Consider the following 24,520-nt stretch of genomic DNA (forward strand, 5'->3'; position numbering starts at 1 on the left):
TGCCGCTTTGTTCTCCCGGGCCGTTTGCCTCATCTGCTGCTACGCATTTCTAATATATTAATATTAATAATCATATTCTATTTATATTATTTCATTTTTTTTAAACGTGTTGCCTGGGTCGCCAAACCTGGATTACATACTCCGTCCTCTGCCATTTTAGTAGTTTTCCGCCGTCATTTTTATTCTACCTGCCACTTTCATTTTTATTTTACCTCCCACCTACCTTCTCTGTGAGCCATGAGATTTCCTGCCACGGACACCCCGGTGTTTGTCCTTGGCCTCCGATCTTATCAGACTTGGTCACACGCATACCTAAAAACTAATTTTAAGCACGTAAGCCACAGCCATTACAACACGTGACCGTCACCACAAAGCCATTACCACGCTTATGCCTTTATCATGCGTGATAAATGCATACTCGTGGTAAAAGCATGCGTGGTAAAGGCATGCGTGGTAAAGCCATATGCGCATGGGCGTCCGCAGGGGGGGGGGCAAGGGGCGGCGCTTGCCCCCCCCCCTCCCTGGAGCACCCCTCCTTGACCCCCCCTGCAGACACCCATGCTTTTACGGACGCCTTTTGTCAGTAATTTTGGAGCAGAGCTGTTCCCTGGCAGAGGCCTCAACTCCCTGATGGGGCGCCTTGCACGCCTCCTCGCAGCCCCTCCCGCCCATTGTCATTCTGTCTGTGGCTGATTATCACAAACAGAATGACAATGGCCAGTTTGAGCTGCGAAAGCATACATCCCACCCTGAACCAATGAGGCAGCACAGCAGGTTGGGTATGCGCTGCCGAGACCAGCGGACACAGAGCAGTGTTGTGTGTGCCATGATCGGGTTTTTCTCCCTAAGGCCATGATACGGAACAGGCTCTGCCTCGAGTACCACTTGACATCACCACTGCTAGAGGTGGTGCGGAAATACACCCACCCCCTTCAAACTCGTGCTCAATGGCATTCTGGTTTGTGCAGTCCTTTCCTTAATCAGCCATAGGTGAAAGTGCAGGCTGCATCCTAAGATGAAGTGGCAAACTAGGTCTGGCCACCAAGACCTCCTTTTAACACTGTGTAGCCTGAGAGCAAGGGGTCTTCTGAAAGACGTTCGGGGGGAGGGGGGGACGGGGGGGGGGGGGTCGATGCATTATCCTCCAAAGTCAAAAATTGAGGTTGCAGCATAGCCCGGATTTCAGATCCCACTAAAACGTACACAGTCACGTGCCAATAACATATCTATCTGCCAGTATGCACCCTATCATGTCTGGCAGGATGTCCCGACCCTGTGTTTCACTGCCTTATCTCTGTACCCCACTCCCCGAGCTCACTGCCTAAAATCCCTCTGTACACCACACCTCTCGCTCACTGGCTTATATCCCTCTGTACCCCACACCTCGCGCTCACTGCCACAACATATCCCTCTGCAGGCGCGCATCACCCATTGGACTGAAAGGGTTTCAGCCCCCCCCCCCCCCCCCCCCCCGTCGTGTGTGGCAGCCCGGGATGAGACAGCTTTCCCGACACACACACAGCCGCACCCGAGCACATCACAGGTCTTTAAAGGACCATTTGCATGTTAATGAGGCCTTGCTGTTGTTTCACCCCTTCTAAGAGCCCCTGCAGCTCCACTCTGCCTATTGCTTAAAGATTCACCCCCCCCCAGAAATCAGCTCCACTCTGCCTATTGCTTAAAGATTCAGCCCCCCCGAAAGTTTTTCTTAGCCCCCCCCGAAATTTGGCTCTAGTTGCGCCTCTGTCCCTCTGTACCCCACAATTCGTGCTCACTGCCACAACATATCCCTCTGTACCCCACGCTTCGCGCTCACTGCCACAACATATCCCTCTGTACCCCACACCCCACACCTCGCGCTCACTGCCTTCTATCCCTCTGTACCCCACAACTTGCGCTCACTGCCACAACATATCCCTCTGTATCACACTCCTCACACTCACTGCCTGAGTGCTCACTTTACCCTGCCATTCATCTTCTACGTGTTCTCACCCCTTTCACTCGTTCTACCTCTGTTCACCCCTTACTTCTTTTAGTACCTTACTCCTTTCTCAATACCTCTACTTCTTTTCCTCTTCAGTAACATCTCTCTGACACATCTCTGCACTTCCTTTATATAAACGCAACCCTCTACCTCACCTCTCTACCTCAGTCTTTATTATTCCCTCTTCCTCAGCTGTCTCTACCTGTCTCTGACACACCTCACCCTCTCCCTACCTGGCCCTCTCACGTTCTACGACTGCATTATTCTCCCCTCTCCATCTTTGATTTACCGGTCTCTGCTCCTGAATCTTTTTCTTCTACACCTCACTTCTTTGTCTACCCTTCACCCCTCGCTACCCTTCTGTTTGCCTCACTACGGTCTTTACCCGACCCACTTTTCAGTGCCTCTTCCCATTTCGCCTCCCTCCCTCACAGCTCTCTCCTAGCATGCATCTGTTTCTCCCCTCACCACCATGCCTGCCTCTACTCCTCCTTACCTTTCTAACCAGCCTAACTTTCTACCTTCCTGTTATTCCTGGTAGTGAACCTTTCATTTCACGCCTCCGGTTGTATTACCTACGCATTCAAATTGGGTAGGTCATTGCTGTGCTCCCAACCCGACATGCCCAGATATAACAACAAGCATTGGCATAGCCAATAGGTCCCGCCTTTGGGACCTGCTGCATAACTAAATACTTATAAGGTCCCAAAGGCGCTACCTATTGGCTATGCCAATGCTTGGCCTGAGCATTACCCGATCCTGATTGTCTGCCATTTTAGCCCCGCCCCTATTGATTAACATTAGCCACGCCCCTTCATTTGCCAGGTTAGCCCCCCCGGAAAAATTTCTACGGACGCCCATGCATATGCGTGGTAATTGCTTCGTGGTGACGGTCACGCGTGGTTATGACTGCGTTGTAATGGCTGTTTCCCCACATAAAGCATCACTGTTTTGTCATGTCTTCCCGAATGCACACAACATTATGTTGTGCCCGTGAGTTAAACAAGTGTTCACCATATTTGTATTTGTAGCTAAAGCTTTGAAATTTCAACTTGTGTTATCGAGCCAAATACCTTCACAATGTTGACATTTAAGTTTCACAATTAGTGATCCCTCAAATGCACGCGCACCCATCCTCTGTGCCCTCTTTTTTGTGAACATCATGTGGCATTTATAGTGATAGACCAGTTAGAAGCGGTGGCATCCCTGTAAAGACTTTCTTTCAAGATATGGAGCAGAATGCAACGTCACATGCACTAGACAGTTCTCCTGCTCCTCCAAGTTTTCCACTGGGTTTAAATGACGGACATTGACTACATTGTCATGAGATTTAGAAAGGCTTGCCAAAAAACTCACAGGTGGCAAAGGGTTCATAACCAGGTCTGTCGGGATGTAAAATGACATCTGGAAATGTGTCCACACGGAGCCAGCCTTGAATTCTTTGTATTGTTTATCATTGATACATGCTCACAACATGACCGACTTAGGCGCGAGACTCCGGATTTTTTTAGCTAAAAATGGCTTTTAGGAGCTGTCTCCTCCCTAAACTTGCTTTCATAGAATATCCTCAAAGGAGGAGACAAGGTTGATCCTATGCAACTCCTTAATTGCGAACCAGAGTTGCTTCTGTAGGTTCACACCATCCTCAGCAATGTTATCTAGAGTGTAACTCAAAATACAGCATTCTAATGTCTGTAAATAATTCCATTACTTCATTACTCAAACATGCTACAGAAGACCAAAAGCTGAAAGTTACAGACACAGCACAAGTCAAAATACATTTCTTCCATCTTTCATTTTTTTAATCTCTCCATTTTCTGTTTCCAAATGTTGGGGTCAAATTCAACACACTTTGCATCATGCATAAGGCCTCCTCGAATAAAGCCCAGTGTACCTACAGGGGTGATCCCGTCAGCAGTCCCAAAGCATTCAGTTTTGTAGCAGACTCCATCCACTGTGTTTGGTTGTAGTACAGTGATTAAAGACCGTAGATCTAGCTGGAAAGTGAGCAAACTGCAAGCCATGCATGTACACCAGTGGCTGTGACATCACAGCACCACGTTTGATAAAAATCCAAGAGCGCATGTGTATGCAGTATGGGATTTCCTCTTCCTGGTGCCTTTCCCTGAGCTGCGTTGGGTGGGTTGTTCTATTTTTTTTGTTTTTTTTTGTGCATCTTTTATATAGCGCGAACTCGACCCGAAGGTATTGGAGCGCTGTACACGAGCACCGTATTTACATTACATATTCAGGCACGGGGAGATTAAGTGATTTGCCCAGAATCACAGGATGTGGACGCGACCTCGAGGCTCGAACCCTGGTTTCCTGCACCAAAGTCGGCAGTTTAAGCCGACGGACCACATCCTCTCCCCTGTCTCCTTGGTGTTGGGTATTGGACCGTTTCACTGAAGTTCTGAGATGCAGCACTGTCTGAGATGAGATGAGGTTTGCTCATACCAGTGGCGTAACGAAACTTGAAGGGGCCCACCTGCAAGGTAAGTGGCTCAATCAGGAGCTCTCAGGACGGAGTGCTGTGTGGAGGAGGCCCCCCTGGAGCTTGGGGACCTCCCCTCACCGCGGGGGATGCGGGGCCTGTGTTACACCCCTGGCTCACACTCTTACTGTTTCCACGCATCCCATGAGTCATGATGTTCTACTTATTGTAACGCAGGTGATTTACACCAACTGTTAGCGGTGCAAGGCTCTGGAGAATTTTCCACACTCGGATAGGGTGTTTGCTGTATATATATATAGATATCACTTTGCTTGAGGCTTCGCTTTTTTATCCGCCCCCTCGACACACGTTTTGGACGCCCACAGACATCCACACAGAGCTGGTATTTTTTTCGGAATCAGTTTGTCTCCTAAAATTATTCACATGCTCTTTTTCAGATGTTTCTGCTTATCACTTTCAGATTGCGGCTTGTTGCAATTGGGTCATACAAAGTAAACAATAATTTTTAAAACTGAATGAAAATGAGTGAAATTCTCAACTTCATAAGCATCAAATGCGTTGCGTAGAACATTAAGCGTGCTAAAGCTGAGGTTTGGTTACATATCGTATGACAAACGCTATCTAACAACAATAGGTGTGACATACGAATAGTTGTCATTTGATCCAATGTCATTTGTAACCAGTCCTGGCTTATTACGAACCAGCATGTTTCATTCTGGCACTTGTCATTTCGCTTTTGATGCTGTAACTATGTCCTCAGAATCCCAACATGCAAAGAGTTGTTGGATAAAAAGCTAGCTCTGCCTGAAAATGTCAGACATGGATTCAGGGGGGTCTCTAAAAGTAAATTTTGGGCTGTGGACACACATGGACCAAAAATAAAACTGGTGGGACTAGCAACAAATCAATCTATCTATCTATCTATCTATCTATCTATCTATCTATCTATCTATCTATCTATCTATCTATCTATCTATCTATCTATCTATCTATCTATCTATCTATCTATCTATCTATCTATCTATCTATCTATCTATCTATCTATCTGTCTGTCTGTCTGTCTATCTATCTGTCTGTCTGTCTGTCTGTCTGTCTGTCTGTCTGTCTGTCTGTCTGTCTGTCTGTCTGTCTGTCTGTCTATCTATCTATCTATCTATCTATCTATCTATCTATCTATCTATCTATCTATCTCTCTGTCTGCCTGCCTGCCTGCCTGCCTGTTCACTAAACAAAGAAAGGTTATAGTGGCGTTATACTTGAAAATGTGAACATGTAAGTTAACACTTAACAATTTAATATTGAAAAAAACTCTGAAATTCACCTGTTATAGTTAAATGAAGTAACTATAACTTGCCCACTTGCCATGCAGTAATGTCATTAATGATGTAATTTGAGATGTCATCAGTGATGTCAATAATGATATTATATAACATGTTAGGAGCGACTTCATAGGTGAGGTCATAAGCAGTGTCCTTAGGAGCGCGGGCAGGGAAAGCAAGTGTGCCCCACCCAGTAGGAGCTTTGAAAACGCTCCAGCCGGGTGGGAACAGACTATCGTTTCAGTTCCCGTGCTTTTCATAGAAGGAATCCGCCACCTAAAGGGAGCGAGAACAAATATCTGCTTCCGCCGGGCCGGAGCAATGTCTGCTCCTGCAGCACCCACAATAGATGCATGCAGGGAGTTGGCAGGGCTGCGAGGGTCCAGGGGCTCCCTCACGGCCCCCCGAGTGTACTGTTCGGTGGATGTCCCGAGAGAGAACCGGACCACCCACCAGGAGTACCTAAGGCCCCGGATGAAGGGGTACTCAGGCCACTACTGGTTTGGGGAGGGGGTCTGTGGGCCCCACTGCCCTAAAAAAAAAGGAAGGGTCCCCAGAGCCCATAGTGGCTTATGGAGGGAGGCCATGCACCCCCTCCCCTTAATTAAAAAGAAAGGCCAGTAGCGAGGGGGTTTCTGGGCACGCAGAGGGGTGCCATGCACCCCCCTTTCTGAATATATGTTTTGTCCCGATGGATGGGGCACCCAAGCTGTAAAGGGTGCCCCCATCCCCTAATAAAAAAAGGCCCTGGGCGATGGGGTCCCTGGGGCCCCAAGAGTGTCAGAGAGGTGGTTGCACACTCCCTCACCTTAAAAAACATAAAGGCCCTGAGGAATAGAGCCCCCAGTGCCGTAAAAACTTGGCAAGGAGCATAGGGTCCTGGGTGCTCTTAGGTCCTCGGGGAGTGGGCCATGCACCCCCTCCTTATTAAAAAAAAAAAAGACCCCAGGGGATGGGGTCCCTGGGGACAGCAAAGGCTTGGGGTGGGGGTCTGCATGCCCCCTCCCCTTAATAAAATAATAAGGCCCTGGGGAGGGGTTCTCTGGGTTCTGCAAAGACTTAAGGAGGGGGGGACGTGTCCTCGTCCCTTTTTTTCTGAAATCAGCCCTGCAGGATGGGGTCTGCCTGTGGTCAGACCCTGCGGCCAACCACACGCTGCACAAGGCCAAAGGCCATGCGTGGTCGGTGGTTGGCTGGACTTGGTGGGTTGAACGCAGAACCTGGCCACCTCGCACCGTGCAAAGCTGAAGACTGCATGTGCGTCATGGGGCTGCTTGCCTGTGAGGGGTTTGGCCCTGTGCCCATCTCCCCACAACACAAGGCCGAAACACATGCGCAAGGGGGGGTTGGCTTTAGGGATGGTAATAAAGTATTACTTGACTAGAAATGTATACCCTTAAAGAAACTATAACTCTCCCCGCCATACACTGCTAATTGCCCCCATATTTCATCACTTATGACATGTTTCATGACATGATTGGTAACATCACTGCAACATTTGAAATTACACCATTGATGACAAGACAGTGTATGGCGGGTCTAGGAATTATAGTTCCCTTAGGGCATGAGTTATAGTTACCAGAGCTAACTATACCTGGTGAATTTCAGTGTTTTGTTTAGTTTTAAATGTTACATTGTCATTAAAATTTTCAACTAACCGTAACGTTACGTTAACCTTCGTTTTTTTCAGTGAATATATATATATATTTTATATATATATATATATATATATATTCACAGAAAAAACCATAGGTTTCAGGCACGTTATAGTTAGGAATTAGCATTTAAAAAACCTCAGAAATTCACTGAAAAAACCATAGGTTTCAGGGGTGTTATAGTTAGCTGGACTTTTCACTTGTACAAAACCATTGAAATTCCCCCGTTATAGTTAGTTCAGCTAACTATAACTCGCGCGCCCGCAATGCACTGCTGATGACGTCACATATTACATCACTCATGACATGGTCAGTGACATCACTCATGACATCACTGATGACATCTCAAATGACATCACTGATGACATCACTGATGACATCATCCAGTGAATGTGTGTTTTTCTGAAAATTAAATATGTTTTATATATGTATATCTCAAGGTCGATGGAAGAATAAATGGGTATATAAGTCTCTAAATGGATGATTTGTTTTTGAAAAATTGATTGTGTAACTGACTGATTAAGTGTATCATAGTGAATACATGGCTTAGTGAGTAATGTTTAAATATGTAAATATCTGTATCAGTCTCTCACTTTGTGTATAAGTGGCTGCATGGGTTGGTGAGTAGCTACATGGGTGTCTATATAGGTTATTAGTTGGTTTTTTGAGTATCAGTCTGAGTGTCTGCATGGTTCGGTGGGGGGTATTACGTAGTGCATAGGTGCATGAATGAGTGACTCACTGTTTGTATGTGTTGAACACAGCATGTGTGCAGGACTGTATGGGTGGATGAGTGTGTGTATGGGTGTGTTAGTGAGTGAATGACTGTCTCAATAGTGTCTTTATGAGTAACTACATATGTTTTAAACTAGTATATGTGACTATTGGTGTATATATGTGAGTATATGTGAGAGTGAGAGATTGAAAGAGTTCCTGTATGAATAAGTATGTGTTTCTATAAGTGATTGTTTAAAAGACTAAGTATGTGTAAGTTTCCGTAGAAGTAAGTATGGTGGTGTGTGTATAACTGTATATGCAAGTAAATGTATGTTTGATTCTTTATTAGCATGAGTGACTATGTGTGTGAGTAACTCTATGGATGAGTGGCATTGTGTAACAGGATGTATAGGTGTATGAGTACATATGATGAGTGAGTACATGTATGAGTGACTGTATAGGACTGTTGGTGAATGAGTGGATGTGTATGTGGATCTTAGAATTACTGAAGAGGTTGTTGTAACTGGTATTGGTATGTCCATTGTTTTGAAAATTTTAGTCTCTATTTTTGAATGTGTGTATCAAAGGTTATATTAGGGTGAGAGGAGGTCTGCCACTCTATCACAAGGATGATGTCATCAGTGATGTCATCAGTGATGTCATTTGAGATGTCATCAGTGATGTCATGAGTGATGTCACTGACCATGTCATGAGTGATGTAATATGTGACGTCATCAGCAGTGCATTGCGGGCGCGCGAGTTATAGTTAGCTGAACTAACTATAACGGGGGAATTTCAATGGTTTTGTACAAGTGAAAAGTCCAGCTAACTATAACACCCCTGAAACCTATGGTTTTTTCAGTGAATTTCTGAGGTTTTTTAAATGCTAATTCCTAACTATAACGTGCCTGAAACCTATGGTTTTTTCTGTGAATTTCAAAGGTTTTTTAAATGCTAATTTCTAACTATGCCTACAGAGATAGGACATGTGAAGAAAGAAGAAAAAATGCACAGAAAGAAACAAAAGAAGTGCAGAAAGAAGCAACAGAAGTCCTCAAATACGAAGATAAGTGCAGGAAGAAGGATAACGTGCAGAAAGAACAAAAAGAAGAGCAGAAAGAAGCCTTGTTGCAAAATCATCCTGTACCCTCAACTTTTTCAGACGGATACTGGTGGTAACTGAGTCTGACTAACCAGTCCTAGAGCCAGTGCTATGTTAAAAGACACTTAGAATACAGTGAAAACACCTACATACACTAGGGAACATTATGCGTTGGGGTCCCCCTGTGATTAGCATGACCTCCTCTGTAAGCCCCTAGTGTATAATAGGGCATGGGGATTAAAACTACCTCTTAAAACAGGCCACAGGGCGTTTTTGCACACGTTAACTCAGGCCCCGTCCCCTCCCTTCACCACTGTGTAAACACGCCCTGTGTCCATTTTTAGTTGGGAGATTAAGTTCATTTGAATCCTGAGGGTCCCTAGGGTCCAACTAGCCCACTAGGTACCTCCAGTAAGTGCCACAGAGCTGCGTTGCAGAGAGGTGTAAAAAGTGGCACGGCCTGGACCACCTCTCTGCAAAGCAGCTCAGTGGCGCTTACTGGAAGCACTTGGTGGGCTAGTTAGCCCCCAGGGGCCCTCAGTATTGAAGGGAAATTATATCCCCAATTTAAAACGTGCCATAGTGCGTGTTTGCACACGTCACCTCAGGCCCCGTCCCCTCCCTTCACCACTGTGTAAACGCGCCCTGTGGCTGTTCTAAGTTGAGAGATTAAGTCCCCCTGAATCCTAAGGGTCCCTAGGGTCAAACTAGACCACTAGGTACCTCCAGTAAGCGCCACAGAGCTGCGTTGCAGAGAGGTGTAAAAAGGGGCTTGGCCTCAGAACACCTGGCTGCAGCGCAGCTCCCTGGCGCATACTGGAGATGCCTGTTGGGGGCGCGTTTGCAGAGTGCTGCACGGAGGGGGCATGGCCTCCGGCACGATGCCAGTCTTTTATTTATTTTAGTTTTTTAAGAAGGGGGGCTGTTTGGTTCCCCTTCTTATTCTAATTTATTGGCCCTGATGACCCCATCCCCCAGGGCCAGTCTCCTAATTATATTTTTTTGACCCCAATCCCCAGGGCCGGCCACTGTTTTTTATTATTTTTAAAAAATATATATTTATAGACACACCTAGGACATGCTGGACAAACCGTACGTACCTATCACCATGACGATTTGCGTGATATTCATTAAAAGGCGACTATGCATGCAATGAATCCACGTGGAATGTATTTACACCACTAGTGAAGCTCTGACATGTCTGATGCCCTACCGTGCCTAATCCTGGTAGACACCCTTGTCGTTTATTTATACAAACATGGGTAGCTATTGACGGGCACATTTAATACACATGCACACCAAGCCATTCAAAGGGGATTCGACAAAAATTCGACCAAAACTATGCAAGAAACCCCCCTCACGGTTAATAAAACACACATCCACTGCCGGATGTGTAATACTTTTTATTTTACTCTCTGGAAAGGGGACGAACATCACTTGAGAGTCACAGCGTGCTCCTGACAGAGCCCAATGCTGTGTTACACCCACCATTGCCTGCCGAGTGCCACACACCTCTGTGTTGTATTCCACTAGCTAGTGCATATGCTATGACACTCTCTAGCCCATGTGCACTGTAACACCACCCCGTGAATATGTCATGCCACACTTGTCTTCGCACGGGTTATATTGCCCCATCTAACGTGCCTTTCTCGATGCCTATGTTATAACGCACAGTGCTATGCCATACATATTACAATCTGGGATCCATATCTTTGTCACAGTGCATATGCAACGTTACACTCCCCAGCACATATTTTATATTACAACTTTAGAGACTAGTTAGGTTACACAACACTGCCCTGTGCATATTACACTCCAAGGCGCATATCGCATAGCACGCGCTAGTGCCTGTGCTATCTCGCGCTCTCCAATGAATCTGTCATTGCGCACAATGTATTGCACATTATATTTCACGCCCGGTTCATCTTATATCACACTTTTTGGTGCATAGTTTATACCATACACTATATCTAGTTTTCATTTTCAATCGTGCTCTCAGGACTATGTTCTATATAACACTGTGTTCACCTACCCTTTTCACGGGCATTACATTTTGCGATAGGGGGTGGAGGGTCAGGGGGTGTTTCTGCCAAGTGAGTCCGGAGTCACAGTCACAAACGTCCTCTTCTTCCTGAATAAAAGTGAGATTATGCTGCATACTTGTTCATATTTTAAGTAGTTCGCACAGACACAATGTTTTAAAAACAATAAAGTTCCTAATACCCGCCTTCTCTGAACAGTTAGCTTGCTGCCCCATCCCCTTCCTCCCTATCCTCTGTTGTGTGAATCCATGGACTAGCCTCCTCCCTCCTGCCATGCATGGTCTGATGTGCTGCCACTGCCCTCAATTTAGTATGATGTACCAGTCCACTCCTCCTGCCCTCCATTGCCCAATTCTATGCCCCATCATTGACCTCCTGCTTAAACTCTGTGCTTAGCTTGCTGCCCCTATTCTCCTTCCCCCTGCCCTCCGATGTCTTTGTGCATGCCCCTGCTCCATCCTTTTTGCCCACCATGTCCCATTGACCTGCCACTCCTATCTACTCTGAGTGTTCTGTTGAGCTGCCACTCCCCTCCCACCTGCCTAGCATTGTCAGATGACTGTAACCTGTCCCTGCCACCTCCACCCTGCCTGTCCACATGCCATGCCCCTATCCTCTTCCTCCTGTCCTACATGGTCCATTGTACTGCCACACCCTTCTGCCCTCCCTGGTCTGTTGTGCTGCAACTGCTCCTCCTGCCTGCCCCGTGTGGTCTGTTGTGAGGTCCCTTCCCCTGAACTTTCTTGTCTGTGCACAGGTCCTGACCCTTCCTTCTATCCTCCATCGTCCTTTGTGCATGCCCCTCCACCCTCCTTCTTGCCCATCATAGCCATTGTGCTGCCACTAACCCTCCCACTTGCCATGCATGGTCTTCTGTGCTGCCATGGCCCCTCCCACCTTCCCTGTGTGGTCAGTTAGCTGCCCCTGACCCCCTCCCACCTTCCCTCCATGGTCTGTGTGTATGCCATCACAGTCTCACTGTTGCTCTTCATGGTGTGTCTTGCTTCTAGTGCCCATCCTGCCTGACCTCCATGGCTATCTTGCTGCTCCTGCCCTGCCCCCTTGCCCCCAGCCCTACTCCCTCCCTCCTGGCTTGTCTGTTCCATTGTAATGCCCCTGATCCGTCCCTCCTGCCCTTTATGGTCTGTTATACTGCAGCTTTCTCTCCTGTCTGTCCATTATGGTCAGCTAGCTACCATTGCCTCTTGCCCCTCTGTTCTCTGTTGTCCATGTGCATGGTCCTGTCTCTCCCTCTTGCTTTCTATGGATTGTTGTGCTGCACTCCCGTCCTGCATGCCCTGTGTGGTGTATTGTGCTGCTGCAAACCCTGATGCCTGCCCTGCAGGGTCAGTTTGGTGCACCTCTCCATGTCCCTCCTGTCCTCTGTTATCCAAGTCCATGTCCCTATCCCATTTCCTTCCATGATCCAATGTACCATACTTGCGAACATTTTGAACTTGGTAAGAGGGAGATTTTGAAAAAAAACTGGGGTATTGATTTTCCCCTTTGAGTTACATTGAAAAAGAGGATATTATAGACAGGAGACAGATCAAATAAAGCCCATTTGAGCTTAAAAACATTGGACGTTTCCTGGCTGAATCGGGTCTGTTGGCATGTATGGTTGTACTACCATTGCCTCTTCCTTCTGCCCACAATGGTCTATTACATTGCCACAGCCTTGAAGGAGGGTAGATTTTGTATCACAGGGGGCCCCTGGCCCGTTCTGTCCACACCTGAAGTATGAGACCCTTGTCCTTGCCCTGCCAGCTGCATTTGTAGGCCGTATTAAATTGACCAGCGGGTCCTGTGTTGCTATATAATTATCCTGAGACATCCTTACCACTCAGCCAGCATAAAACCCCTGTGTAGGCCCTTCTGTTCAATATGTAGGCCTCTTTGTTAAATTGACCATAGCTCTGCAATTTTAGTGTATAGCAGTCTGAAGGCAGGTCTGCGAGGCCTTCTGATCCAAACTAGTAGCCCCCACCCTACCCGAGTGCTCCGTGCTCGGTATCAAAGTTCAACATCCCCCTGAAGCTGTCGACATACAGTAGGCTGCATCCTGGACTGGTACTTGCTTCCTGGGCAGGTTTCCCGCTTTTAAGGAAGTGGCAACCGCAGAGCGTTAAGTTAGGAGAACTGAGGAGATTTTATACATGAATATATTGAATTCCCGTACAATACCCATTATTTTCTGCTTGCTCTATGGAACTTACGATAAGCGATTGGCCTGAGAGACTGACCTTTTCACCCAGTCCATTGTCAGCATTAAGTGGGTAAATGACGAAATGTCTGGTAAAATCTGCAGACGAAGCTTTTGGGTAGCATACGTAGGTAGATGTAGCGTGCAAAGGAGCCCACAAAATGATATAAAAAGGGAGCACCCACAGATATCGACGGACTACCTCGCCGTCTGTATGTAGGTTAACAGGCAGTGCAGGTTTTCCCCAAGAGCTGGGAGCTCTTGTCTTCCTTTGCTTAAAATGTCTTGCTCTGCTTTGCTTGAAGTATCTTATTCTATTTTACCTATATGAAATGTCATGTTATGTTTAACCATTGTTCTCTTTACTTTTGCATTTAAAAGATTTTGTATTGTAATTGCAGGAATGCTTGCTCTAAGAGTAAACGTGAGTGTTCCTAGGTAACATTTTCCTTGGTGTAACTTGTTTCTCATGATGCATTTATAGATGTGTTTTCTCTCTCTCTCTGTCAGTACATTAATTGAGATACAGAGAATATTATGACAGCTGTATGATTATCTGGATTCTGTATTTTGTACTTTATGTCTCTATTCTGCGGTTTCTTTGAAGTTGCATCTTCTCATTAAACTGCCATTGTATTCTGCCTCCAATTCCATGTCTCATATGTCTGTTTTCTTCATTTTTGGAGCAAGCGTTCCTAGGCACCCCGGCTCAAATTAAGGTGCCCCTTTTGTCCCTGACTCACTCTCCTGCTCAGTTCTGTGGTGGCTCCCGGGGATCTGGGGACCGCCCCTAGCTTCCTTGACCCGTAATAGATCTTCCCTCCAACAGCCTCTCTTGCAAGTCCTGTATTGTTGGTTTGTTGCCCCTGCCCCCCTTTCCACTGCCCTCCATAGTCTGTTGTGCTTCCACGGCCCTTCCTGCCTGCTCAGTGTGGTTAAATTGTTGCCTTTGCACCCTCCTACCTGCCTTCAATTTTCAGAGTCCGTGCCCCTGGCCTCTGCCTCTCAACAGTATCCTAATGAACAACTAGATTGCTAACATTCTATATTTATTACAAAAGTGTGGAACGCCTGACATCATCTTGATGTAATCAAAACTGTAATACCTAGAGCATTTCCTTTAGAAATTACATATATGAGAGGGTCTTATTGGCATCAAAATTATGGTTAGTGCTCTAAAAGACTAAAATAAGGACATATTTTCTGAGTTTTCAAATAGCGACAAAGCACTTTTAAATTATTTGTTATCTTTATGTTTTTTTATCCAGTTGACCACTTGATTAAATGTTGCACTTAGGGGAGAGGATGTGGTGTTACTTCCAGAACTGCAGACTTTGCAACTGGGGAACCAGGTTGAAGTTTCTGCTTCAACTCGACATTCTGTGATTCTGGTCAAATCACTTAGTCTTCCCATGTCTACAACCAAAATGAATTTGTTCTTGTGTGATGTAACCAATGCTCATGTAAAGCACTCCAATACCTGACAAGTCTGCACTATATAACACTGCAAAAACACAAAATAATAAGTGTTTTGCACACTTCTGTCATTGGGCTATATTTGGGCTACATCTGGGTGATTTTGGGCTACATTTGGGCTCTTTTGTCTCCGGTGGCCATCTTGGGAGATTTATTTGTTATGAAGTTTCCTAATTTCCTCATGTACTGCAGTCTCCTCAGTAGGAAATGCTTTCAGTTTTTTACTTTGATTCCATCATGAAGGTATTCAGATATGTCACACATTTGCCATAAATTCTGAATGTTAGCACTCTAGTTGCTCATTAGATCACTGTAGTAAAACTACTGCACCATGGAAGTCTGCTCCTGGTATTAAAAGTGCATGTTTCAGTCTGCATGTCAGAATTTTTTAATGAAATAGAAGAGGATTTGAGAAGTCACTCAAAATGTGCCCTCATTTTCTTTCTTCAGCATTAATCATAATTTCTATGGCAAAATGAACCTCCTCATTGTGTTCCTTTTTAAATTAAATGTTTTAAGTGTTACCAGTTTATTCCAATCAAGATGGCTTCAGGTGTGCCTTACTTTTGTCATAATGAAGACAGTAAGCGCTCTAGTTGTTTTTAAGAACATTCTGGGACATTCTGTCATTGGGCTATACTTGGGCTACATCTGGGTGATATTTGGGCTACATTTGGGCTCTTTTGTCTCTGGTGGCCATCTTGGGAGACTTATTTGTTATGAAGTTTCCTAATTTCCTCATTTACTGCAGTCTCCTCAGTAGGAAATACTTTCAGTTTTTTACTTTGATTCCATCAAGAAGGCATTCAGATGTGTCACACATTTGCCATAAATTCAGAATGTTAGCACTCTTTTTGCTCATTAGATCACTGTAGTAAAGCTACTGCTCACCAGGGAAAACTGCTGCTGGTATTGAAAGTGCATGTTTCAGTCTGCATGTCAGAATTTTTTAATGAAATAGAAGAGGATTTGAGAAGTCACTCAAAATGTGCCCTAATTTTTCTTTCTGCAGCACTAATCATACTTTTTATGGAAAAATGAACCCCCTCATTTTGTTCCTTTTTAAATTAAATGTTTTAAGAGTTACCACTTTAATCCAAGCAAGATGGCTTCAGGTGTGCCATACGTTTATCATAAGTAGGACTGTTAGCGCTCTAGTAGTTCTTTGGAACACTCTGGGAAGCTGCAGTAGAACACAAAGGAATCAACTGACAGTCTCTGCCCTTGTTGGATGTACATGTTTTACTGAGAATGTCAGACTTCATTCTCACATGACTGAGAAAGATAATGTGAATTTACAGAAAATAAGCTCTCAGTTTAGCCTATAGATCACCTTCCAAACCTCTGTGGTAAAAGCATGAGAAAATATTTTTCTCTCAATCATGATATCCCAGCAGAAGGCTTTTTCACATGGTGAAATCACCTTAGAACATACCACAATTCCTAAAATGAGTATGGTACCATCAACAAATGATTTATAATGTAACTAAAGTCTTAAAACCTTCTATTAACTGCAATGCTTTTTAATGAGGTGCTATCATGTATATTGGTCCCAAGATGGCTGCCAACACTTCTTGGATGAAGTGCTGACAGCCAATCAGATCTCAGGATGAGATGTGTGGTTAGGCTCCGCCCACATATATATATGCTTTTAAATGCTATTTTCTCAGGAAATACTGAACAGATTTACACCAGACCTGCAAAAGGCACTTCCTTGACCTTATGGCTACCTCTCTGCCAAATTTCAAGTAATTCTGTTCAGCCGTTCGGGCTGTAGCTGTGTCTAAAGGTCCTATGGAAAAATTCATGGGGAAAATGCGTTTTGGGACCCCCCTTTTTTCTCGGCCCCTGCTTGACGAATCCCCCCGAGACTTTCACGGTAGGAGCGGAGCGTAGCGCCCCACCTATTTTGAAAATTTCGCGAGGATTCGTCGACCGGCGCCAAAGTTATTCCAAATAGAATGTTGCGGATTTCCTATGGAAACAGGGTCCTAACTATAACTACCTACTGGCGACCGCCAGTAGGTAATATATATATATATATATATATATATATATATATATATATATTAATATTATTAAATTAAACAAAAACCAATAATTTCCGGTGCACGCTTCGCATAGACATAATTGACGGACTAACATTTACGTAGCTCGCGGGCGCCAGCTTATAATGGAATAAAATTTAAAAAACAAAGCAATAATTCATACACGTGCATATCAATGAATCATGAATACAATAATACAGCTCTGTATGAGCAATTGATTAGACATTCAAACGGCTGAAAGCTAACGTTGTTGTTGTAAGACATGATTATGAACATTAAAAACAACGCTTTACTATGATGCCAACACAATACATACAGGCACCATAATTGAAGGATAAAATAACCAAAACTGTTATAGTTCATCACAGTCAAAAGAGATCCGCTGATATGAACAGCGCCTTGATGATTATTCTAATGCACGGATAAATGGCATTTCCAATACAAGCATTACTAAATTATATGTATATATATTGCTGAGTCACAGGCAGTCTGGTGCACATACATGTGTTTTTTTATTTGGTAGACAAAGTGAGACACGTCTTGGCTCGTCCGAGCCTTGCTCATATTGAGTGAGCAAGGATCGGAGAAACCAAAGCATGTCTCGTTCTTAAGAGAACGCAGGAATTGCCCATTACCCATTAGAAATTATTTCTCCAGCAAGAAAATATTTTATGGCCTGGATTGAATGCTGGTCCCCCAGGTATATTATATAAAATATAATGCTGCCCTGCTTACCGCACTTATTCTGTCTGAATAAGTGCGGTAAGAAGGGCAGCATTATATTATATATGAAGTACCTGGGGGACCACCATTCAGTCACGGGCCACAAAATATTTGAACATCTTTTTATGGTTCCAGAACACTCATCATAAGTGAATAGATGTGGACCTCTAGAGTGAAGCATATTTAAGCACATCGCACCATGAGAAGTAAGCCCTAACTGGGAAGGGGCAAGAGGAAATCAGTAGAGAGTTATTTTTGACTCATGCATAACAAAGGATTATTTTCCTCGATACTAGATAATCCCCCATGAGCGAAGAATTTATCGGACTTGATAAGCCCAATGGAGCACTATACGGGGTGCCGAAGATCCAGAAAATGTATTTAACCACACATGCCCAAATAGCATAAGGGATATGCCTGTCTGAGGAAGGTGCTCGATTGTGATATAGCAACAACAGGGAAAGTCTCCTATTTTCAGCTGTCTCAGAGATGTGGATCAGTGGATGACCCCACACCACTACTATCATCCACAAAATAACCCTTTCTAGACTCTTAGCTACTCTACCCCTCCTTGCATCGTTTCATACCTCTTTACTATTCAGATCTCCCAAACAAGCCTTTCTAAACCCTTCCAACTGACTCTTCTCCCTCCACCTCCCTTTTAGTCATCTCAAGCCTCCTGCTACTGCTATGAGCTCCCCCAAAAAACTCTAAATCCTTCCCCCTTCTATCCCTCCTCTAGCCTGTTCAATCCAAATAACAGCCTAACGTGTCCACCACTCAAATTACTTTCATATTTCACTATACTCATTCAAAACTAATCCTTTATTGGTTCCGCGAGTAGCGTGCTACTTACTGAAAAATCGCTTCAACACCCCATCAAGGGTAGCAAGCGTAATATAAATGGAAAGCCTTTTTTCCTCTTCTATCGCTTCACTATCCTTCTCAATCCAAATAACTGACTAACATATTCACCACTCAAATGACTTCATATTTCACTATACTAATTCACCACTAATACTTTATGAGTTTGTGAGTAGCGTGCTACTTGCTGAAAAGTGCTTTGACGCCTCGCCAAGGGTAGTAAGCGCCATATAAATGCAATTACAATACAATATATGTTTTGTATAATAAGAGTGGGGTGAGGCTTCCTCTGATGTAATGATGCAATGCGATTTTAAGGATAAATGGATTGCACTGGGGTTCAGATTAAGGGATTCTGTACAAATATGTAAAGAAAAAAGTGATGATATCAAATCCGTACAGTGATGTGTATTTCTCTGTCTTTTAGAATTTTTATACCATGCATAAATTTTGTCCTGAAGAAGGTGGTGTGAACCATTTTGTTGTCCATTGAAACGCTGCGTTGACATAATTTTTACATTGTTATTTTTAATCTACTGTGTACTATTATGAAATCTAAATAATTGCAGTTTGATATGGAACAAGCGATAGCCTATTTAACCTTTGATTGTTTGTTTATATGTATAAAGCATATCTGAATGCCATAGTTAATAATAAATGAAACAAAGAGTTTAAAAAAAATAATTCTAGAGTGTGACGAAGATTACTTATACACGTTTTTTGTAAAACCCTTCAGTGCATTTCCACTTTGTTTTCAAAGACCTATTAGTGGGTTCTAGATGATTAAGGTACACAAAAGAGAGCTGTAATTGTTCTTGTGTAAACTACCATGTCCCTTTAGGAAATTTAGGGTGACTCCTTTTTTTGGAGTTCTGTGTGCATTGTTGACTGTAGGTGATCTCTCCTGTTGTATTGTTTGCTTGCATCGTTGGGAGTTTGCTTGTGAGTCTGTATGTCCTGACTGTGTGCAGGGGTATGTGTATGTCTGTTTGGTGCATGGATGCATATGTGTGTTTTAGTCTGTGAATACCCTCTCAGGCGTTTTACAGTCAGTGGTGCAGCCTGACTGTTAGGGGCCCTGTGTTGCTGCACCTGCTGCAGTTACAATATCTGTGCCACTGCATATAGGGGCTCTAAGTTCCTCACTGTACGTGCCCTCTATTCTCTTCTACTTATCAATTTACATCTCGTCTCTCATTGCCGTCATCCCTTTTATTCGCTCGTTACTATCCCCTTCATCTTTCTCTCTCTTCCCCTCTTCTTTCTCTCACTCGTTATTATCTCCTTCCTCCCTCACATCCTTGTTTCTGGCCCCTTTCTCTTCCCTTACCCATTTTTCTCGTGCTACTCTCCCAGCCTGCCACTTTATCCTGTCTTTCACTTTTTTCATTTCTTTAAACTCCTCTTTTCCTTTTTTCTAATTACCTCCACTCCACTCCACCACATCACATTCAGATTCACCGAAGAGTAATCACAGAGCGAGGCACAGGCAGTCTCTGTGCTCGCCAAATACTGAGTGGGTGACCTCTAAAGTAGCTGCAGTTCGTGCAGGGCAGGCTGGCCCCCCTGCCACCTCCAGGCCCCAGTGCTACGTCACCTGCTACACTACTCATTTTTACACAATCCTGTGTACAGTGCATGCGGTGTATCAGTGTCTGCTAAGCCATGCTCACAGGTGTCTGCTTACCTGTACCCCTAGCTTCGGTTCGCCAATGAGGAGTTTTGTTTCCGAACCACTTTTGTTGTGGGCGGGTGGTTTGGACGTTGCTAGTTACCCTCACACAGGTGCTCCAGAGGAGGTGGGGATCGTGCATCCTTCCAATGCAACAGGTGAATGTTGAGTGTGTGGTGTATTGTCTCTGGTGGTTTGCTCTTGGGTTTGGGTCTCGAGGTCCTCCTCCTCACTGGTCTCTGTTATGTAGTGTTGTCATGTAGGGGCTGTGGCGCTTGTGTCCTCCCAGACCACCTAAGTAGTGTTCCAGAATCTTTCTGGAGCGCTGTTTGTGTATTTTCTCATTGTCATCCAGTTTCTAAAGCGACATTCCACCATCAGTTCTTCTCTCCTTGTCTCCTACCTGCGTCATTTGCTCATTCCTTTTGTTTACCCGTTTCAGGTCAGAATCGAGAAGGAGAGGGTCCATATTCGAGCCAGCAAACAGGTAAGAAGTGAGTCAAGGCGGTCAAAATAATGTATAAAGCACTAAATGTTAGACAAGGCGACTAATCACTACTGTCAACAGTCTCATTCACTTAGGTGGGTTTTTAAAGCTTTCCAGAACAGTAGCATTTGAAGGATATTCCTCATTTCGTCTGGAAAGGAAATTCCAAAGAGAGCAAGCCCTAGCCGGGGCAAGCCCTAGCCGGGGCTGCCTCCCCACCAGGCTTCTATCTAATGCTCCTCGGGTGGATTACTGGTTGCTGAAAAATATCCTGAGTCATCACTGTAAGGAGACTTCTGAGAGCCACTGAAAAACCCTACTATTTTCCTCTGACATCCTTTACTCTCCTCCTCATTTTCAGCACTTCCTGTACTCTTCGGTCTGTTAAAGAACTTTATCTTTTCAGTTCACCACATACATCCAGCGCAAACGTCATCTTTTGTCTTGATTTCATAGCTCTCTTCTTTGATGGTAACGCAGAACTCTGATAATGCAACATGTTTGGAAAAAGAAAACATTTCAACTCATCCATTATGAGGATTATGATTAAAGTTATCATGATTATTATTAAAGAAACATGCCTATGCGTATAAACCGCTCGTCTATAAGATAAAGGTCTGCTTTGTTAAAAGCTGTACATTTTGCTTCTCATTGACAAGGCTACGATTTATAACCAAGAAGTCAAGAAAATGATTTAACAGCACAATGTAGACAAAATGTTATGTCCTGCTATAGCTCACCTACCATACCTAACCTACCCTACCCAACTAACCACATCTATCAGCTGTATCTACCATACATGACCTACCATACCCATCATAACCCATCATACCTCAGAATCGTACCTCTTATCATACCTACTCACCATACCTCACTTACAGAGCCAGCCAACCTGCCATGCCTAACCTACTGTACCTCGCTTCTCATCCCTACCTATCGACCCTACCTACTTTACTCAATCTTCTTTACCTAATCTACAATAACCAGACCACTACACATCCGTATCTACAGTACTTACCTACCATACCTAAACTATTACACCTAACCTACTACCTACGCCTAATCTAACACACCTAACCTGGCATACCAACTACCCTACCTACCAAGCCCACAAAAACAACCTACAATATACACCCTAGCACACCTGCCTACCACATTTACCATCCTAAGCCACTTAATGTAAAATAACTACAGTGGCTAACCTATCATACGTTTCTTACCTGACATACCCACCTACCATACCTTACCTATCACACCTATCCTATCATACCTAACCTCCTTTCCATGCCTAACTTACCTATCAAATCTACATACCATACTTTTTACATACACTCACTTTTTGCCATTTCTGCCTAACATAACTATCATAGTTCTCTACTATAACTACAGTAACTTACCTACCATAACTTACCAATGGTTTCTAATAAATCATGAATTCCATACTGTAACTACCTACCTGTTATACCTACCTACTGTACCTAACCTACCACGCCCTAGCATATTATTCCTACATATCATAACTATCACACCTAAGACCTACAATGCCTTACATAAACCTACTCTATACCTTACAAAACTACCATACCTACATGCCATAACCTTACCTACCATAAGTTACTTGTCTGCCATACCTAATATAACATACCTACCATGTTATCATATCTATCCCGCCATGTCTAACGTACCTACTATACCTAACCTACCATACCTACCTTACCTCCACCTCTGCAGTGCATATATCTTAAACCTGACCTGGGCTGATGGTTATTATGTGAAAAAGGGGCAAAGTTCTGGCTAACAGGCAGCACCGTTCCCCTATTGTGTTCTGTCAGGCCCTGTACTTGGCCTGCTTCCCTTCACTCTCTAAACTGATTCCCTCTCTTCTTCATCCCATGTCCATGACAACAAGTTTCAGATCTTCTTTTCCTTTCCTCGTTTACTCAGTCTTGGTACAGAGGTCTTTCTGACTACCTCTCTGCCAATCAACCGTTAATGCTGTCTCGCTCTCTCCATCGAAACCCATCTCCAAAAGAAGCTATTCTTTTCCCTACCTCTCAGTTATTTTCTTCCCTCCTTCCTCCTTTTATGCATGCATCTTTGGTAGAGCCATTGTCCCCTTCCCCTATATTATCACATCATATCTGCCCTTTCAATCACCCTCTCCCCAATGAAACACCTTACTTCAATATTCATGTTTGCTTCATTACCATTCTTGGCTGCTCCGCTGTATGACTTTCATCTCACTTACTCATTTTTCAGTCTATACAGAAATCTGTTGATATTCATTTCTTTCAACCCTCGTTTGCTCGCCACCCTTTTTCGTTGGCTCAATAAAGATAAAATACACGTGTGACTCCTGGAGTTACCCTGTAGTTTGGGCGTGATCTATCAGGTTTGGATGCACTGGTCCTTTGGGGCTCGGCTAATGCTGGTTTAGTATTAGTAGTCACCTTTTGTAGCAGCAAGAGTGATCTGCATATTGATGGAACAGGATTCTGCTCTGAGGAATTCCCAGAAGTTTACAAGCATTAACTAGCAAATTTCCATCCATCACTTTTATGTTGTCCCCATGAAGCCCCGTAATGGTCAGCGTCATGCCCTCCTGATTGTCCTGTGCTAACTGTGCCTACAGATTCCAATAGATTCTACTGATGGAACTAAATAAGGTTTGGAGTTGCTTATGTTCAGGTCAATTTGGGACTGGACAAAGATCGTTCTGCATATGATTGTTCTCTTTGTGTAATACAGGAGATCAGACAAAGCATGATGAACTGCCACAGAGAGGAGGTTCTGCTAGCTAAAAGCCTTCATTCAAGCATTTCCCTCAGTCAGTTGTTCTAGAACCTCAGCCAGCCTAACTTTTCACCTCCCGGTTCACTTGTCTACCTTTTAGTGCGGTCTCAGCCTACGGCCCAGATTCTCCATTAATAGACGCACAGCACCCTATTCAGAGTTTGGTGGAGGGGGTACTTCGCCAAACTCCCGGCTCATCTGCTCTATTGCCTTAGGACACTGGGCAGTCATTCTATGCAACTCAAACTAGCCACAATATTTTGGGGCGGACATTCTGAAACACTTTTCTCCTTTTTGGGTTCGCCAGGTTAAACCTTCGAGTCCTAAACAGGAAAACACTGAAAACACCCACACACACTGGGACAAAACTCCCAGCATGTGAGTAACATGTATTTTTTTTACAAAATTAAACTCCTGCTTTGAGAGTTTGTGTTTCTCAAAGAAAAAAAATTGTGCAATTAGACACTTTCAATATTGCAGCAGAAAAGCAAATCTAAAGAGGTTTGAGCGTAGTTGTGTGGCGGCTCCTCTGGAGAGGCAGAAATCTCCATGTACTGTGGCCTACCAGTGCAGAGCAAGTCATCCCTGTGCTGCCCTGGGGGAATGGAGTACAGCCCATAAATCCCATAGTCATTGCAGAATTGTCACCTGGATGGACAATTTTTGTTCTCAGTTCTCTCCCATCTAGCAAATTGTGTTTAAAAGTCAACCCTGTAAACGACACTGAAGGCCACAAGTGATTGACGGCACTCCCATTGTGTCTTCCAGCTTTTGGTTTTCCAGCTGTCACCAATCCCTCCTACTGAGATTCTTCCACGTGTAGGTCTTCATTATGAGCTCATTGAGTTCCATTGTTTCCCCCACTGTTTGCTCCCCCCCCCCCACTTATCAATGCTGGGATCATCAATGACCCCAAGGCCGTGGGGAGACCGGGGCATTTTTGGTCGTATCGGAATTCCAGGGACACTGAGATTACGGTG

General features: G+C 44.3%; 1 protein-coding gene across 2 annotated transcripts in view; it reads left to right on the forward strand.

Moving 5' to 3' along the window:
• AIFM3 (AIF family member 3) overlaps window positions 1–24,520 on the forward strand; it is a 284,806-nt gene that overhangs the window by 128,555 nt on the left and 131,731 nt on the right. For both annotated transcript variants that reach the window (XM_085633940.1, XM_085633939.1), the window contains one exon: window positions 20,703–20,747. In XM_085633940.1, the coding sequence (XP_085490066.1) occupies window positions 20,703–20,747 (45 nt within the window). The remainder of the gene's footprint in view (window positions 1–20,702; window positions 20,748–24,520) is intronic.

Source organism: Triturus cristatus, chromosome 11, assembly GCF_964204655.1.
Source record: "Triturus cristatus chromosome 11, aTriCri1.1, whole genome shotgun sequence".
In the NCBI taxonomy this organism is placed as follows: domain Eukaryota; kingdom Metazoa; phylum Chordata; class Amphibia; order Caudata; family Salamandridae; genus Triturus; species Triturus cristatus.